General features: G+C 42.3%; 1 protein-coding gene across 2 annotated transcripts; it reads left to right on the top strand.

Annotated features, from left to right (window-relative positions):
• The first annotated feature begins 9025 nt into the window (after positions 1-9025).
• On the top strand, positions 9026-16807 carry NEFM (neurofilament medium chain). Of its 2 annotated transcripts, none has more exons than XM_050800285.1 (3): positions 9026-12496; positions 13229-13353; positions 14763-16807. In XM_050800285.1, exons 1-3 carry the CDS (start codon positions 11417-11419, stop codon positions 16315-16317), a joined length of 2760 nt encoding a protein of 919 aa, XP_050656242.1. In that variant the 5' UTR covers positions 9026-11416; the 3' UTR covers positions 16318-16807. The 2 variants fall into 2 exon arrangements, with proteins under 2 accessions (XP_050656242.1, XP_050656243.1); XM_050800286.1 differs by lacking the exon at positions 9026-12496 and adding an exon at positions 12689-12710.
• Positions 16808-17135: the final 328 nt, after the last annotated feature.

Here is a 17135-nt window from a genome sequence, read left to right as displayed (position 1 = left end):
AGGGCAGAAATGTTTGGCATTGGGGGTAATTTACACCCATACTGTAATTAAACAGGAGGTAATTTGCATTCAGATTTGCACATTACCGTATTTTTTTCTGATTATAAAAATAAAATAAAATTAAAAAGTCTGGCAAGCACAGGAGGTTTTGGAGTGTTCTGACAATTAGTATTTTAGACAAATGACATTGGAGAAGAGGACTTTCTCATCCTTCTGGATCCTTAGCAGTTTGCCAAAAAAAAAAAATAATAAGCTGTCTGTTAGATATTTTAACATGAAACATGTTGTGATAAATAACTATTTTCCCCTCCACACTATTTTTGCTAAAATGTATTTATCATTTCTCTCTGATTCTCATCTATTGATAAGATCTGCCTATAAATAAAAGATTTGAAAGGCATAAATCTAAGCATTCAAAATTGATAAGAATCTAAGGGTTACATTAGCAAGAAAATTAGGATTCAGGTTATCAAAAAATTTATAAATTATACCAAATGCTTGTTACGGTATAATCTGTGGTCTATATCTTTTTGTAACTTCAGCTTCGTGCTTTGCCAGATCTGTCACTTGTGTCACTGAGACAAAAGAGTTCATCTATATTCAAGGCTAAATGCAGATTCAGGGTTACATGTTGTGTTCACTTTAAGCCAACATGCAGCTCCTACGAAAGAAAGAATCTGCAACCTGGCAACTTTCTATCTCATTATGTATATCCATATGTAAAAAATTGAGTGCAGGGGAAAGAAGGGGTGTCCCGTTAAATACATGCACATACTCGGTCTTATGAAAAAATATTTTTTTCCTCTTACCTTGATATTGAACTATGTGCCTAAAATCAAGCACCAAATAACACTCTGGCTGAATAGGTCTCTAATCATCTTCATTCTAACACTTTTATTGCCGAACCTGGTGAGCTAAAGCACATCAATTTCCTTCTCTTTCATCCTAGGTAAATTCTTATCTCTCTGACAAGTCTTTAAACTTTTCATGTAAAGGTTATGTGATACATGTCTCGTTAGCACAGTGAAAACCTACCACATGCCCAGAGCGATGCCAACCACTACAGGTGAGATTTATGCGCATCATAATGACAATAATAACTACTGTATATCTGGCACTGTCAAAGGCACTAAGCAGTTTATACACACTATTTAATCCCCTAAACCACATTATGAAATAGGTACTATTATCATTGCTGTTTCACAAATTAAGAAAATGAAGTTTGCAGTGGTTTAGATACAGCAGAGTAACAAGACAACAGCACCAAGGGGCTTGCAATTTAGTTAGGAAATCTAAGACCAACTGGGGCAAGAAAATCATTGAAAAATATTGTAGTAGGATGGTGCAAAAATAATTGCGGCTTTTGCCATTACTTTTCTTTTTTTTTTTTTTTTTTTTTTTTTTTTTGAGACGGAGTCTCACTATATCACCAGGCTGGAGTACAGTAATGAGATCTTGGCTCATTGCAACCTCCAACTTTCTGGAAGCGATTGTCCTGCCTCAGCCTTCTGAGTGGCTGAGATTACAGGCACGCACCACCATGCCCAGCTAATTTTTGTATTTTTAGTAGAGACAGGGTTTCACCGTGTTAGCCAGGATGGTCTCCATCTCCTGACCTCGTGATCCGCCCACCTCAGCCTCCCAAAGTGCTGGGATTATAGGCATGAGCCACCACACCTGGCCTGCCGTTACTTTCAATGAGAACTGCAATTACTTTTGCACCAGCCTAATATGTAACTAGGCCCTACGCTGTGTGCAGCATACAGAGTGGAGAGTAGGGTCTTTCTCTATAGTCAAGGAAATTCAATCACTCAGAAGATTCTTTCCTTGGTTGCTTCATAAACATCCCAGATTTGGCATGTATAAATTCCAGGATCCAGCCTCTAACCCCCAGACTTTGTTTTTCTCCTGTACTTTATATTTTGGGGGATGTATTAGGCTGAAAAATGCCCCCTTTCTAAAGGTGTTCACATCCATTCCCCACACTATGAATATGTCACTTTGCATGGCAAAGGAGACTTTTCAGATGTGATAAAGGATCCTGTTATGGGCTGAATTTGTCCACACCCGAATTCATATGCTGAAGCCCTAACTCCCAGAACCTGTGAATATATATAGGGCCTTTAAGGAGGTAGTTAAATTAAAGTGAGGTCCTTAGGATATGCCCTAATCCAATGACTAGGGTCCTTATAAGAAGAGAAAATTATGATGCAGACACATTGCAGGAAGACCACATGAAGACACAAGGAGAAGACCGCACCTACGCAAACTAAGGAGGTCTCAGAAGAAATCAATCCTGCTGACACTTTGATCTCAGACTTCCAGCCTCCAGAACTGTAAAAGTAAATAAATAAACTTCTGTTGTTTAAGCCGCTGAGTCTGTTATGCAGCCCTAGCAAATTAATATAGATTATTGGGGGGCAGTGTCATCATGAGGGTCTTAGAGAAGGCAGGGGGGTCAGAGTGAGAGAAGGGCATGTGAGATGGAGCAGAGGTCAGTGAGGTGAGAAGATGCTGTCTTCCTGGTTTGGAAAACAGAGGAAGGGGCCATGAGCGAAAGAAAGCACGCAGCCCCTAGAAACTGGGGAACATAAGGCAGGGGATTCCCTCCCAGGGCCCCCAGAAGGAACGCAACCTGTCCACTCCTCGGTTTCAGCCAACCGAAACCAGTATTAGACATCTCACCTCCAGAACTGTAAGAGAGTTAATGTGTGTTCTGTTAAGCTGGCAGGTTTGTGGCAACTTGTTACAGCAGAAACAGGAAATAAATGCAGGGGATGGCATCGCCATCTCCCTTTGCCCCCAAGCCCTTCCATTCCACTCTAGTACCTGCTTCTTCTCATCCACCTTTCTTAATTTGCATCTTCCTCTAATCTGATCTGGATTCCTGCAATAGTCTCCAAGTTTATTTTCCACCTTCTGATCCCTTTCACCCACCAAAGTATTCTGCTCCCCTCTACCAAAGTAATTTTTCTAACAAACCAGTCTGACCAGGTCACTATCCCACTTAAATACTTCAACTGCCTCTAATCAGCTATAAGACGAATGCAAAGGTCTGGTTATGACATAGGAAGCCCCCTATGGCCTCTCCTCTGCTTCCCTCTCCAGCCTGGGCTCCATGTTTTCTGTCTTGTCAATTTTGGCTAAATGTTCCTTTTCTCTGCTGAGCTACATGTCCCCCCGTTCTCTCCAGCCTGGACTCTGGGTCCCATGCATTCCAGCCTGTGCTATATAACCCCTGCTATTTCAGTCACTTGCAGGTTTTTGATAACACTGTGCCTACGCTGCCCCCCTCTTCTTCCCTATACAATTCCTACTTATGCCCAAAACTTACCTCAGATGCCATCTCCTCCAGAAAGCTCTCACAGAGGGTCTTCTATTCTTAACAATTGGTTTAGTCGCCCATCCTCTGTGCTCTCATGGCACGTGTTGTTTATCTCTAGCTAGAGATATCTAGTTAGAGATATTTCTCTCGAGTTACCTCGGTCTTTACTTGCCTGAATCCTCCAGTAGACTGTGTCCATCCAAGCTAAGATCCTGCCTTTCATGTTTCCCCAGTGGCCAGCACAGTGCCTGATACTGAAGACATTGTTTGTTGAATGAAAGTTTTAGGGGAAAAAAGGTAGGACTTCATTTACTCATTTGTGCAGTAAATATTTATTGGGCGCTCGCCATCAGTAAAACACGGTGGGATGTACAAATATAGATAAGACTTAGAGTCTGCAGTTAGAATTTTGTGGTCAGTGTTGAGACATTATCTAAATGACCAGCAGATGGTAGTATCCAGCTAGACCACAGGCAATCAAGTTCAGGAACTGAGAGGACGAACTCATGGGTCAAAAATAGGGAAGGGTAAGTGGAGGTTTCCTAGGACCCGGTTGTGGAAGCATACAAGAGACTGGCTAGCCAGAAGGAGATGAGTTTTGCCAATATGATATAAGGTCTTCACTAAACTTCGAATGGCTTGATGGTAACATAAGTATACCTTGTGCAAGAAAGTACACAAGTGTCTCACCCTTAAGAGTTTCCAAAAGTGCAGGTTTCCAAGGTATACAGAGCATGAGAGAAAGGGCCACAGATATTACCAAGAGGCAAGAGAAAACACAACAAATTGTATGAAATGAGTCACGTTGACTGAGGAAGGATTTTTATCACTAGGCATTCATTCCTTAATAATTTTAGGTAATCTAGATCCAGGCAGAAGCTGCTTGCTGCCATGACTAGTATAGCATAGATGTTTCTTTTCAAGGCCAACTTTTGCTCAAGAAAAATGAGAAACAGTTCTCTTCTTTGACCCTATCTGATAAAGCAGAAACCAACGCAGATTTATACAAATGAAAATAAGGTTGAGTCAGAGCACTTTGTCCCATAAATAACAAAAATGGATTAAGGCTGACTGGTCTCCAGGCAACCTATGTAAGTACAGTCACATAACCCTGATTTTAGTATATAAAATAGAAGATCAAGAGATTCACTTAAAATTATTCAAGGCTGGCTCTTCACTGTTTCAATAGATTTTAAAAGCTGCTTCCTTGCCAACCATCCTATTGTAAACCTTCACTGCTGAAGATTGTGGGCCAAGCTTTTTCTTCTGCCAAGATTCAAAAGCTTGTTATTGGATCTCTCAAAGTAGATTTAGTTTAAAGAGTCTGACATCTACAAAAAAATTGTGAATACATGATTAAAAGATTGTCTTTTCAACTGTGTATATATACATAAATGTAAATAAATGATATCATGATAAATTAATGTACAGTACAAATTAAAAATCTCCTAAAAACCAAACCAAAAGTGTATATAAATGTGAATGATAAATATATACCAGAAAAAATAATAGCTACATGATTAGAGATATCATCCATAGAGCATGGACTAGCAGAATGAATTTGATGTACTTCAAATTACATAGAAGATTAATTTAGAATAAAATATAACAAAGACAAGTAATTCAACATTTTTATTCTTAATGTCTTTAATAAAGTCACAAACCATGAAATAATGTTTAGCTGAAAAAAAAAAAAGATGTTTTATTTTTATATACATAGTAAAAATGCAGCAAAAGAATGTATAGTGGCCCTTGAATCTTTTTGTTTTTGTTTTTGTTTTTGAGACTGTGTCTCGCTCTGTTGCCCAGGCTGGAGTGCAGTGGCACGATCTTGACTCACCACAACTTCTGCCTCCTGGGTTCAAGTGGTTCTCCTGCCTCCGCTTCCCAAGTAGCTGGGACTACAAGTGCGTGCCACCATGCCCAGCTAATTTTTGTATTTTTAGTACAGATGGGGTTTCACTCTGTTGGCCAGTTTATCTCGAACTCCTGACCTCGTGATCCACCTGCCTCAGCCTCCCTAAGTGCTGGGATTATAGGCATGAGCCACAGTGCCCAGCTGGCCCTTGAATCTTTTTAACATGACCTAGCAGTTCAACAATTCGCTTTTAAATGAGAATTTTAAGGTGGGCATAGCCTCCTGATGATCGTGCTGAGGACTGTCCTCTAGAGTCAGAGTCTCCTAAATTCCTGTCTTCATTCCACCACCTCCAAGCTGTGTGTGGTACTTAACCTCCCTGTGCCGCTGTGCTCAATTGCACTTTCCACAAAAGTGTCATCTCCAAGGGCTGTAGTGATGATTAAATGAGATAACACAGTAAAGTTTTGGCACAGTGCCCAGCACCTAGTGAGTACTTGATAAATACCAGTTATTTTTATGGATATGACTATGATCCGCCTACTTTTCTTTATTTTTCATGCTCATTGAGACTGGATTTTATAATCTACTAAAGAAACTTGTTCTAATGTTGGCATGGATGTCAGAAGATATGAGTTCTGGCCTAGGCTCCAATGCTTTCCAGATGTGTGACCTTGGACAAATCAAGCAATTTAATCAACTCTAAAATAGAAATAATAATTTGTGCACAGCTCAGATGAGAATACATTGTTTTGTTTTGCTTGGTCTTTTTGATAGAAAGCATTGTCCAAATGTAAAAGTCTGATAATGGTAGAGACGATGATGGCTTGGGATTTAGGGTACCACTAAGTGTAAAAGAACACAGTATTCAGTCCTGACTAGACCACATTACAAGTTATTACAAGTTACCACCTCCAGCTGTCACACCACCGCCCTCAGCTTCATGATGACATTCCTCTCAATAACCAAAGGGAGAGAGAAGCAGGCAGAAAGAAGACAGAAATTAATATCAGTCCTGATTAGGCTTTCTCGATCTACTATTGTTATTAATAATCGCTATTATTATTATATCATTCTTGATCTAAAGGGTCTTTACAAATCTTTTTTTAAGAGAAAAATGCAAGTTAAATACCCAGCTACAGTCCAGCTCTCATGGCAAACAGGACCATATTCTTTCCTCTAAAGATAGCAAACTACTTATTCAGATATATTTACTTTACAAAACAGGGCATAGGATTATATAAACAGAAAAATCCTATTTATATTTAAATTACAGAGGAAACAACTAGAAGAAAATACTTAAATTATTGTCTCTCTGCATTTTGTAAATATCTACACTACACATATATACAAATTTTAACCAAAAAAGTGAGTTAAGTATTCTCAAATAGACGCCCTTCTTAGTAAGCTTAGTGACAAGACAGAGCTATGACAGTGAGCCCATTTTCAAAGGATTATGAAAGAATATTGATTTTCTAAATTGCAGAGATTGAAAACAAAATGCCCAGTCCTGGGACAATGAGACTGAATTATTAGGTGGGGCTTTTTTGTGACTTTATGTTCCCAGGTTTAACTCTTTTCAAAAATTTGGTCCAAAGATCACTGATCTGTTCTAGTTTTACAAAGCTCATTTTAATTAAGAGTTTCTAATAAAAGAATTATGTCTCTTGCTAAGTCAGGCCTTGGTAAGCTTGGAATAAAATATGTTATAAATATTTCATAGCTGCACTGGTGCAGTTACGTGCAATGCAGGGTTTTCAAAATTCAAGTGCATATCATCAAGATCTGTTGCTGCTTTATAGGTAAAACTAACGGGTTCAGTTAAAAACATGCTGAAAATTAATACAGTAGTACTGTTTTATTATGCATCTACTGAACTTTATTTTTAGAATCACTTTTAGCAAGGTTCTATTAAGTACTTTTTAAAAATTCTAAATCTTTCTCCCCTGGCTTTCACAGAACTGATTCACAGTGGAGAGGTGAAAGCATTACACAGCAAAAAAATCAGCAAGCTATGTTAAAACCGAAAGCTAAATTTTTCCCCACCACACATGAAATTTCCAGATATAGAATTTTAAAACTGATTAACATTTGGAATAAAATAAAGACTAAATGTTTTAAGTTTTGTAAATACTTCAGTTAACTTCGTAATAACAGTAACTGAAAAATAGAAGGCAATATTCAAAGAATAAAATATTTGGCAAAGGGAACACCATTTCAGTGGCTTAATGACAGAAAAGGAACACTGTGGTCCAGATGGATTTGTTTTGATTAAAGACAATAGGGACATACATGTACATCCCAATTTCCCTGACAAGAAACAGCCTTTCTCGCCTGAGGATATTTTTATTTTGCTTTCAACTTTTGACAACAAAAACAAAAGTCAACGCTGCTTTTAAAGTTTGACATCCCGAGGATCAAGTAGAAATATGTAATATAGCTTCCTTTTTCTTATGTTCCTGCTTCCGCAGACTAAGTCCCTAGCTTCCTACATCAACAACCCATTAAATGATTAGCAGAGGACAGGTTATAAATAGTTATTATGAGTTCTAGAACCAGATCCCAGGCAAAAGGACTAGGTTCAAGACACAATAGGTTGAAAGAAAGTACAGATCATCTCATCTTGGATGGATTCAGCCTACCAATTTGACAGTGACGTCGTCCATCTGGAGTATCTTGCTTGCTATTCGGTTCCTACATCCCATTCTCCTTGCATTTTTTTATATCCAAAAATACTATTTAAAAGAAGAAATGTGAGGAAATAGGGAAAGATGGGAGAAAATGCTCGACTCCTTATCTTTTTTTTTATTTTATGACCCAATAAATATACCCCCTTTGCAAACAATACTTTCCCATTATTAGATGACACCCTAAAAAATTTGACAGTGGCTATCTCTTAGCTACAAAGTTAACATTTGCACTTTCCCTACTGAAGGAACATATAGATTGAAGCATGCCTTGTATTTCTCTATAAAGTGATTCAAAACAGACTACCTTATGAAACAGTTCAGAGATAATTTCATTTAAAATGTCTTACATCTAAATCATGAGTAACTTTTCTATTTAGAATAAATTACAAAAGTATTGTAGTCAAACTTAATTCCATGAATGCAGTGTGGTTAATCCAGGTGAGTTGCCATGATTGTTTTCTCTCTTTTTAATATTTCAAGAAGATTTCATAGCCTTAGTATCGTTAGGGTTTAAAAAATGCAAAAGCATTTCTTTCTGTGAAAATTATTAAGGTTGCAAATGTTCTTCAAAACTATGAGACAAAAAGGGAAAAACATCTGTTATAGCTTTTTTTAAAAAGTGTTTATACTAAATTTACTGATGGGTATAACCTTCAAATCACCTTTAGGAAGAGTAAAGTGGAAGAGTTTAATATAAAAGAAAACGTTTTGCTAAATGTGAAACTGGATCCATCGTTTTTTAAGCCATGGGAACTGTTTTTTCTTAATAAAGCAACTGTTTTAATTCTTTGCATTATCCTGTAGTGCCCAGATTGAACAATATATCATGTGACATTGAAGTTACAATTTTAAGCTATAGGCACTAGATGTAGCCTGAGTAACTGACTTATTTTATTTGTACGCAATACTTTCCTCCTTCTGTAACCAGCTGGAAGCTGAACAATTTCTGAGCTACTTTAGATACAAGGCAAAACTGGGTAATTGTGAAGTTAGACATGTGTTTCCTTGTAAATGTCTCTCTGCAGAGTCATCTCATTTCCAAAGCCCTAAAGAAAACTAACAGCAGAAGCCTGCCGGTTAACCATGTACTCTAATTGCAGAGTTTGCAGTGAATGTGCATCGTGAAATTGCCAAACAGTTTAATATATTTCAATAAAAGCAGAAAGTAATAAGCAACAAAGGCAAAATTACTGCATACTTAGCATTTGGCCTTATCTAGATGGTATCCTGCTGAGTCCAGCCTGACATCTGCAGTACTTTACAGAAGGTAGGGAGTTTTCTTTCTCTTTTCCTTTATCTATATAAAACCAAAAAATCCTGTTTTTACAGTATTCACAAGCCAATCCCCTCATTCCATCATCGTCTCTCTCAACAACTCAAGACATGGATGGGCTCAGCTTGCCTAAGGTCTCTCAGCAAACTAGAACATCCTTCTCCTACATGGCCTACGATGCTGCAGTTTCATATTAATAAACCAAAGTAACTCCCAAAATTAGCACCTCCTATTTAAAACATTATTTATATTTTAATACAAATGGGCCAAGGGAGCTGATAAAAATTAAAAAAATAAAACCTCTAGAAACCCACCCCTTTCTTGATTACTTACTGATGAATATGATCCTGTCTTTTAACAAAACAGTGACTTGAGAAAACATGCTGTGAAAAGAAGCCATTTCAGGCTGGAGTCCCTGCTTTTTATAACCGGTAGTTTCTTCTCACCCATAGCAAGCATTTCACATTCAGTCACTTGTACCTGTGGCCCCAGCGCTGTTGTTAGTTCTGCAATTTCTTCTTCACTTTGTCTTGTAGTATTCTGAATTTTTTTAACCTGAATTACCCCCAAAGCACTACACAAAATAAAGAGACATTCTAACAGTTAAGAGTACACCAGACAGCAAGAAGTCTGTGTAGAGTCCTTGTTTGCATAAACATGTTTAATGATATAGAAAATCTATTCCATATAAATCATTAAAATCTAAAGGGAAAAATATATTACATTTTAAATGGAGGGAAAACATCTGGTTTTATTCAAGGTTGTGGTGAATCTGTTTGGCAACTTTTAAATCAATTTAAAGTTAATTCAGATGCCTTTTCAATCACTGCAGTTACACATAGGGGATACTGAACCGAAAGATGACAAGGCAGTTGTTTGTGTCCAAACTTATCAAAAACTATATTTCCCTGGACTTTTCATCCCAACAGATTTCAAATTCTCCTTTCCAAGGAGTATTTGACCTTCACATTTCAGGCCCTGTATCTCTTCATCTCCTATACAATCATACGTTAGAAAACTCAAACTGGGCTGCAAGTACATATTTCTGTTAACTGACTTCAATGAATTTTGGTTGTTTTCAAAATCTGCAATCTGTTCATTGTGCCAGCCCTGCATTGCAGAGAAGTCTTAGCCTGCGATTCCAGCTTCGCTCCTGCAAAGAGAGTCACTACAGGCAGGTTTAAATTGTATTTGCTCGGAGAGAAGAGGGAGAAGGGAACCCCCTACCCCCTGCCAACCTGACAGGCCAGGCTGGGTGACAAGCCTCTGGGAGGCTGCACCTCCCGCTCGCCCGACCTGGGCGCTGTCCTTGGTGCTGCCGGCGCCATAGCGAGCACAAGCGCCTTACCTTCTGCCCCTGCGGAAGCTGCGGACGTCCCCCAAACGTTAAAAACGCAATATCCCACTTTTTATACAAAAAACTACCCTGGCCTGTTCTCTTTGTCCCCTTCCCGAAGCCTTCAGGCAGACGGTTCCTCAAAGTCTTTTTTTTCTTTTCTTTTTGTCTTCTAGACCCAGCTCCTTGGCGCTCAACTCCAGCTGCTTTAAGACAGGAGTGGGGGAAGGGGAGGGAGGCAAGAAAAGATGATGGTGGGGGAGGGGAGAAGAGGGAATGCAGGGGGAGGGGAAGCAAGAGACGGAGAGAAGGAAAGATTGGAAGAAAAGGGTCCGCGAGGAAGGGGCTGAGAGAAAGGCAGGGTGAAGCGAACTAAAGGCCGGAGCAGGAAGGAGAAGAGGGGCCAAAAAAGAAGGGGATGGGATTAAGCACAGAAGATGGGTAAAGAAAAAAGTATCGGGGAAAGGGTAAAAGAAGAGAAAGGCTTGAGGGTAAGAGGGTAGAGGGCTAAAGAACAAGGAGACCAGGGGGTCGGGGAAGCGCTGCCCGAACGGTGGGACAGTGACAGGCAAAGAAAGGGCGCTGGCGATATTTGTACCAAGGGTGCGAAACGCAATCGGGAAGTGAGAAATGGAGAGAAGGCGACTGCCCGGCGACAAGTGGCCTGGGACTGAAAGGGAACCTGGGGGAGGGGCTGGGCCCAGGGCAGCAAAGTCCGGGTTCCCATGCGGCCTGGGCCCACGTGGAGCGGGCGCTGAATCACCGCTCAGCCGCCCCCCTCCCCTCCTCCCCGACCGGTGCCCGCAGTCCCCGCCTCCTCGGCCGCCGCCTCCACGGGGCGGGGCCCTGGCCCGGGACCAGCGCCGCGGCTATAAATGGGCTGCGGCGAGGCCGGCAGAACGCTGTGACAGCCACACGCCCCAAGGCCTCCAAGATGAGCTACACATTGGACTCGCTGGGCAACCCGTCCGCCTACCGGCGGGTAACCGAGACCCGCTCGAGCTTCAGCCGCGTCAGCGGCTCCCCGTCCAGCGGCTTCCGCTCGCAGTCGTGGTCCCGCGGCTCGCCCAGCACCGTGTCTTCCTCCTACAAGCGCAGCATGCTCGCCCCGCGCCTCGCCTACAGCTCGGCCATGCTCAGCTCCGCCGAGAGCAGCCTTGACTTCAGCCAGTCCTCGTCCCTGCTCAACGGCGGCTCCGGACCCGGTGGCGACTACAAGCTGTCCCGCTCCAACGAGAAGGAGCAGCTGCAGGGGCTGAACGACCGCTTCGCCGGCTACATAGAGAAGGTGCACTACCTGGAGCAGCAGAATAAGGAGATTGAGGCGGAGATCCAGGCGCTGCGGCAGAAGCAGGCCTCGCACGCCCAGCTGGGCGACGCGTACGACCAGGAGATCCGCGAGCTGCGCGCCACGCTGGAGATGGTGAACCACGAGAAGGCTCAGGTGCAGCTGGACTCGGACCACCTGGAGGAAGACATCCACCGGCTCAAGGAGCGCTTCGAGGAGGAGGCGCGGCTGCGCGACGACACTGAGGCGGCCATCCGCGCGCTGCGCAAAGACATCGAGGAGGCGTCGCTGGTCAAGGTGGAGCTGGACAAGAAGGTGCAGTCGCTGCAGGATGAGGTGGCCTTCCTGCGGAGCAACCACGAGGAGGAGGTGGCCGACCTTCTGGCCCAGATCCAGGCATCACACATCACGGTGGAGCGCAAAGACTACCTGAAGACAGACATCTCTACGGCGCTGAAGGAAATCCGCTCCCAGCTCGAATGCCACTCCGACCAGAATATGCACCAGGCCGAAGAGTGGTTCAAATGCCGCTACGCCAAGCTCACCGAGGCGGCAGAGCAGAACAAGGAGGCCATCCGCTCCGCCAAGGAAGAGATCGCCGAGTACCGGCGCCAGTTGCAGTCCAAGAGCATCGAGCTAGAGTCGGTGCGCGGCACCAAGGAGTCCCTGGAGCGGCAGCTCAGCGACATCGAGGAGCGCCACAACCACGACCTCAGCAGCTACCAGGTAGGAACCGCGGCTGCGCGGCCAGCCTGCGCCAGCGCCAGCGCCGCGCGCCCCCGACACTTGGGCGCGTGCCCAGGAGCCCTCACCGCCGCGCTCTCTGGCGGCCGCTCGCTAGAGCGCGCGCGCCGCAGACTTAGGGTAGTTTCGGATCAGCATTCTCGCCACTCTCATCCTCCGTACTCCGCCCCCACCCACCTGCCCCAGCTGCTTAAAGGTCTTGACCTTTTTCAAAAACGTACTTCTTTTCCAGTTCTAATTTTGCACGCTTGCACGTTTAAAGCAGGAGGGTTAAATTCGGTAGTGGATAAATCAGCAACTTTAGGATAGCTTATGCAGAAACCCGTGTATTCTCTACTTTTCCGGCAGTGATCGGAAGAGCTCTCAAAATTGGCTTCAGCCCAAAGGGCTCAGATGGGAATGGCCAGGTCAGCCATGGAGTTTCCCCATGCATGTTTGTGTACTGTTGAGACGTGTTCTAAGTCCACTGATCTCCGTGCGTGATGTGCCCAGGAAGTGTCCTATTGTCTTACTGATCTTGTATGTTCCTTGAGAATCCCTTAGATTTAAAAGAAAAAGGGGGTGGGGGAGGGGGGCTGGGAGTCGGGTGTCAGCGAGGTTTGCAGAAGCGGATAGAGATGGGAGGAGGCGAGAGGGAAGGGGTAGCAAGTGGTTTGCGAAGGAAGTTGCTGTTTGCAAGGATGAGTCTAGGGAGACTCTCTGTGTCTGTTTCAGGACACCATCCAGCAGCTGGAAAATGAGCTTCGGGGCACAAAGTGGGAAATGGCTCGTCATTTGCGCGAATACCAGGACCTCCTCAACGTCAAGATGGCTCTGGATATAGAAATCGCTGCGTACAGGTACGGTGCTCACTACATGCGTATCCGGAACACTAACCACCATGCAGAGGCTGTTCGGGCAGAGCTTTCACCACTAAAGTTAAAGCAGGCAGGGTGCAGGCATCAACTCAGCGCCTGGTTTTCTTGCTTACTTAGAAAAAAATTATTCTAAAGAATTGCAAGTGTAGTTTTCTCTCTTTTTATGCAGCTTTAAAAGAATAAATACTAGTAGAAGCAAAAGATTTTTGAATTAGACGAAGGAGGTGCAGATTAATCTCAATGCATATGCTTAAACTTTTTATGAAAAAATGTTTTCAAATGTTGGAAGCATGAACAGAGTTTTGGTTTCTAATATTTCATCTAGTGGTTTCAGCTTTTCAAATTTATAATGTCAAGGACAAACACCAGGACATTCTATTTCTCTGTTTCTCTGTTATACAGCTTACTATTGCCATCATCTGGCTGAGAATAGATATAGAATGATATATTAGAATATAGATACAGTTATTTTATATATGTAGATAATTTATATGTATTATATTTTATGCTAGACTATAGTATAAATTATATCTATATCATGTATAATATTAATCTAGATCTATAGATACATATATGTGCATATGCATATAAATCTAGATATACAGACACAAATGTGTATGATCTTTTTATAGATAGAGAGATACGTTATAGGTCTATTAACTGATGTGACCTTGCTGTTGACTAAGCGCAAAGGACAAAATCGTTGATTAAAAATTTTCTACTACCAATAAAGTAGTTATAATATAACAAGAATAAATTGCATTTACAGAGCTCTCTCTCTTTTCAGGAAAGCTGAATAACTACATTAAATAGACAATTTATGGTAAAAATTATCGACCAATTTATAACTTGATACACCCATATTAACACCTGGCTAAGTTCTGAAATATGCTTAACAGCAAGATTTTTATGAAAGTTATATTTGCTTTAAAAATAGTACATATCCTGAAAATCTAAATGTTTAAGAAAGTGACTACTCTCAGAAAGGTTATTTGGCTTTGGAGTTTGGGGGTTTTTGTTTGTGGCTTTTTGTGTTTTTGTTTTCGTTTTTGTTTTTTCCTATTTGGCTACTAACAAGTTTTTCAGCATATTCTTGTTGGACCTAATGGATCTCTACTGCAGGGCCAAGACTTAGTAGCTGGGTGTGGTTAGTGGACTATTGGGCAAGGTTAGTCATTGTAGGGGGCAGTCCAGGAGAACCTTTCTCTGTCACTGAGTATGACATAATATGAAAGTAAGTGATAGCAGGTATTATAACAAATTGATAGAATATTTTACTTATGTAATTCTATTTCTTCAAAGGTAGCTACTACAATACCCAGAATGTAATGAAACTCAGAAGGCCCAGTGAAATTTTTACTATGTCTTATGTTCTTTGATTTTCTCCTTAGAAAACTCCTGGAGGGTGAAGAGACGAGATTTAGCACATTTGCAGGAAGCATCACTGGGCCACTGTACACACACCGACAGCCCTCAGTCACAATATCCAGTAAGATTCAGAAAACCAAGGTGGAAGCTCCCAAGCTCAAGGTCCAACACAAATTTGTTGAGGAGATCATAGAGGAAACCAAAGTGGAGGATGAGAAGTCAGAAATGGAAGAGGCCCTGACAGCCATTACAGAGGAATTGGCCGTTTCCATGAAGGAAGAGAAGGAAGAAGCAGCAGAAGAAAAGGGAGAGGAGCCAGAAGCTGAAGAAGAAGAAGTAGCTGCCAAAAAGTCTCCAGTGAAACCAACTGCACCTGAAGTTAAAGAAGAGGAAGAGGGGGAAAAGGAGGAAGAGGAAGGCCAGGAAGAAGAAGAGGAAGAAGAAGATGAGGGAGCTAAGTCAGACCAAGCCGAAGAGGGAGGATCCGAGAAGGAAGGCTCTAGTGAAAAAGAGGAAGGTGAGCAGGAAGAAGGAGAAACAGAGGCTGAAGGTGAAGCAGAGGAAGCCGAAGCTAAAGAGGAAAAGAAAGTGGAGGAAAAGCGTGAGGAAGTGGCTACCAAGGAGGAGCTGGTGGCAGATGTCAAGGTGGAAAAGCCAGAAAAAGCCAAGTCTCCTGTGCCAAAATCACCAGTGGAAGAGAAAGCCAAGTCTCCTGTGACAAAATCACCAGTGGAAGAGAAAGCCAAATCTCCTGTGACAAAATCACCAGTGGAAGAGAAAGCCAAGTCTCCTGTGACAAAATCACCAGTGGAAGAGAAAGCCAAGTCTCCTGTGACAAAATCACCAGTGGAAGAGAAAGCCAAGTCTCCTGTGACAAAATCACCAGTGGAAGAGGCAAAGTCAAAAGCAGAAGTGGGGAAAGGTGAACAGAAAGAGGAAGAAGAGAAGGAAGTCAAGGAAGCTCCCAAGGAAGAGAAGGTAGAGAAAAAGGAAGAGAAACCAAAGGATGTGCCAGAGAAGAAGAAAGCTGAGTCCCCGGTAAAGGAGGAAGCTGTGGAGGAGGTGGTCACCATCACCAAATCCGTAAAGGTGCACTTGGAGAAAGAGATCAAAGAAGAGGGGAAGCCACTGCAGCAGGAGAAAGAGAAGGAGAAAGTGGGAGGAGAGGGAGGGAGTGAGGAAGAAGGGAGTGATAAAGGTGCCAAGGGATCCAGGAAGGAAGACATAGCTGTCAATGGGGAGGTAGAAGGAAAAGAGGAGGTAGAGCAGGAGACCAAGGAAAAAGGCAGTGGGAGGGAAGAGGAGAAAGGCGTTGTCACCAATGGCCTAGACTTGAGCCCGGCAGATGAAAAGAAGGGGGGAGATAAAAGTGAGGAGAAAGTGGTAGTGACCAAAACAGTAGAAAAAATCACCAGTGAGGGGGGAGATGGTGCTACCAAATATATCACTAAATCTGTAACCGTCACTCAAAAGGTTGAAGAGCATGAAGAGACCTTTGAGGAGAAACTAGTGTCTACTAAAAAGGTAGAAAAAGTCACTTCACACGCCATAGTAAAGGAAGTCACCCAGAGTGACTAAGATTTGAGTCCACTGCAAAAGGTTAAGCCATATGACAATTTCAAAATGCATGTGATTGGCAGCTTCAAAACAGAACGGGTTCTCCCATGGGGGCTCCAGACATTGTATTTACTTTGTGCAATATGAGGGGACTGCATGCAAGCTCAGGGTGCTCCCTCCTCAGTCTTTGGGGGATTCAAATGCATGATATTGTATGTACCTGGGAAATTTGCCAATTTCCTAAGCTGTTGGAAGGGGGTCACTTAAGGGGGGATGTCTTGAGATGTATTATGCAAAGTACCAACTGAGCCAAAAACAATAAATGAAACACAGAACTCTCTTAGCCTTAAGAAAGCTATATATGAATAATTATGTTTACCTCACTGGTGCGTTTAAAATGGACTTTTGCTCATGGGAGAACCTCGTTGACATGCACAGTTTGCAATCTTATGTTGATTGATGTTAAACGTCACAGCAGTACTTGCTCAATAAAGGTCATATTGGAAACATAGTCAATTGCTGAGTCTTATGTCATTTCTTTTTTTTTAATTTTTATTTATTTTTATTTAGAGATGGGGTCTTGCTATGTTGGCCAAGTTGGTCTTGAACTCTTGGCCTCAAGCAGTCCTCCTGCCTCAGCCACCCAAAGTGCTAGGATTATAGGCATGAGCCACCATGCCCAGCCTGTTATGCCATTTCAAAGTGAGATCTCCACTACCTGAAGCTTTCTTGCCCTAAAATAGATTTTTGGGGGGAAATCATAAGTAAACTGCACTTCTTATTGCTATTTCCCTGAGAGCGATTACTTGGAAAATGTAATTGCTGAAGATATTTTCAGG

This window comes from Macaca thibetana, chromosome 8 (genome assembly GCF_024542745.1).
Source record: "Macaca thibetana thibetana isolate TM-01 chromosome 8, ASM2454274v1, whole genome shotgun sequence".
Lineage (NCBI taxonomy): Eukaryota > Metazoa > Chordata > Mammalia > Primates > Cercopithecidae > Macaca > Macaca thibetana.
This window is presented reverse-complemented; position numbering and strand designations above follow the sequence as displayed.

Bases quoted from the DNA above. Each gene is read 5' to 3' on its own strand.
- NEFM (XM_050800285.1), top strand. From the start codon at position 11,417: ATGAGCTACACATTGGACTCGCTGGGCAACCCGTCCGCCTACCGGCGG. The intron at 12,497-13,228 runs GTAGGAACCGCG...TGTCTGTTTCAG, and splicing joins ACGACCTCAGCAGCTACCAG to GACACCATCCAGCAGCTGGA. The intron at 13,354-14,762 runs GTACGGTGCTCA...TTTTCTCCTTAG, and splicing joins ATAGAAATCGCTGCGTACAG to AAAACTCCTGGAGGGTGAAG.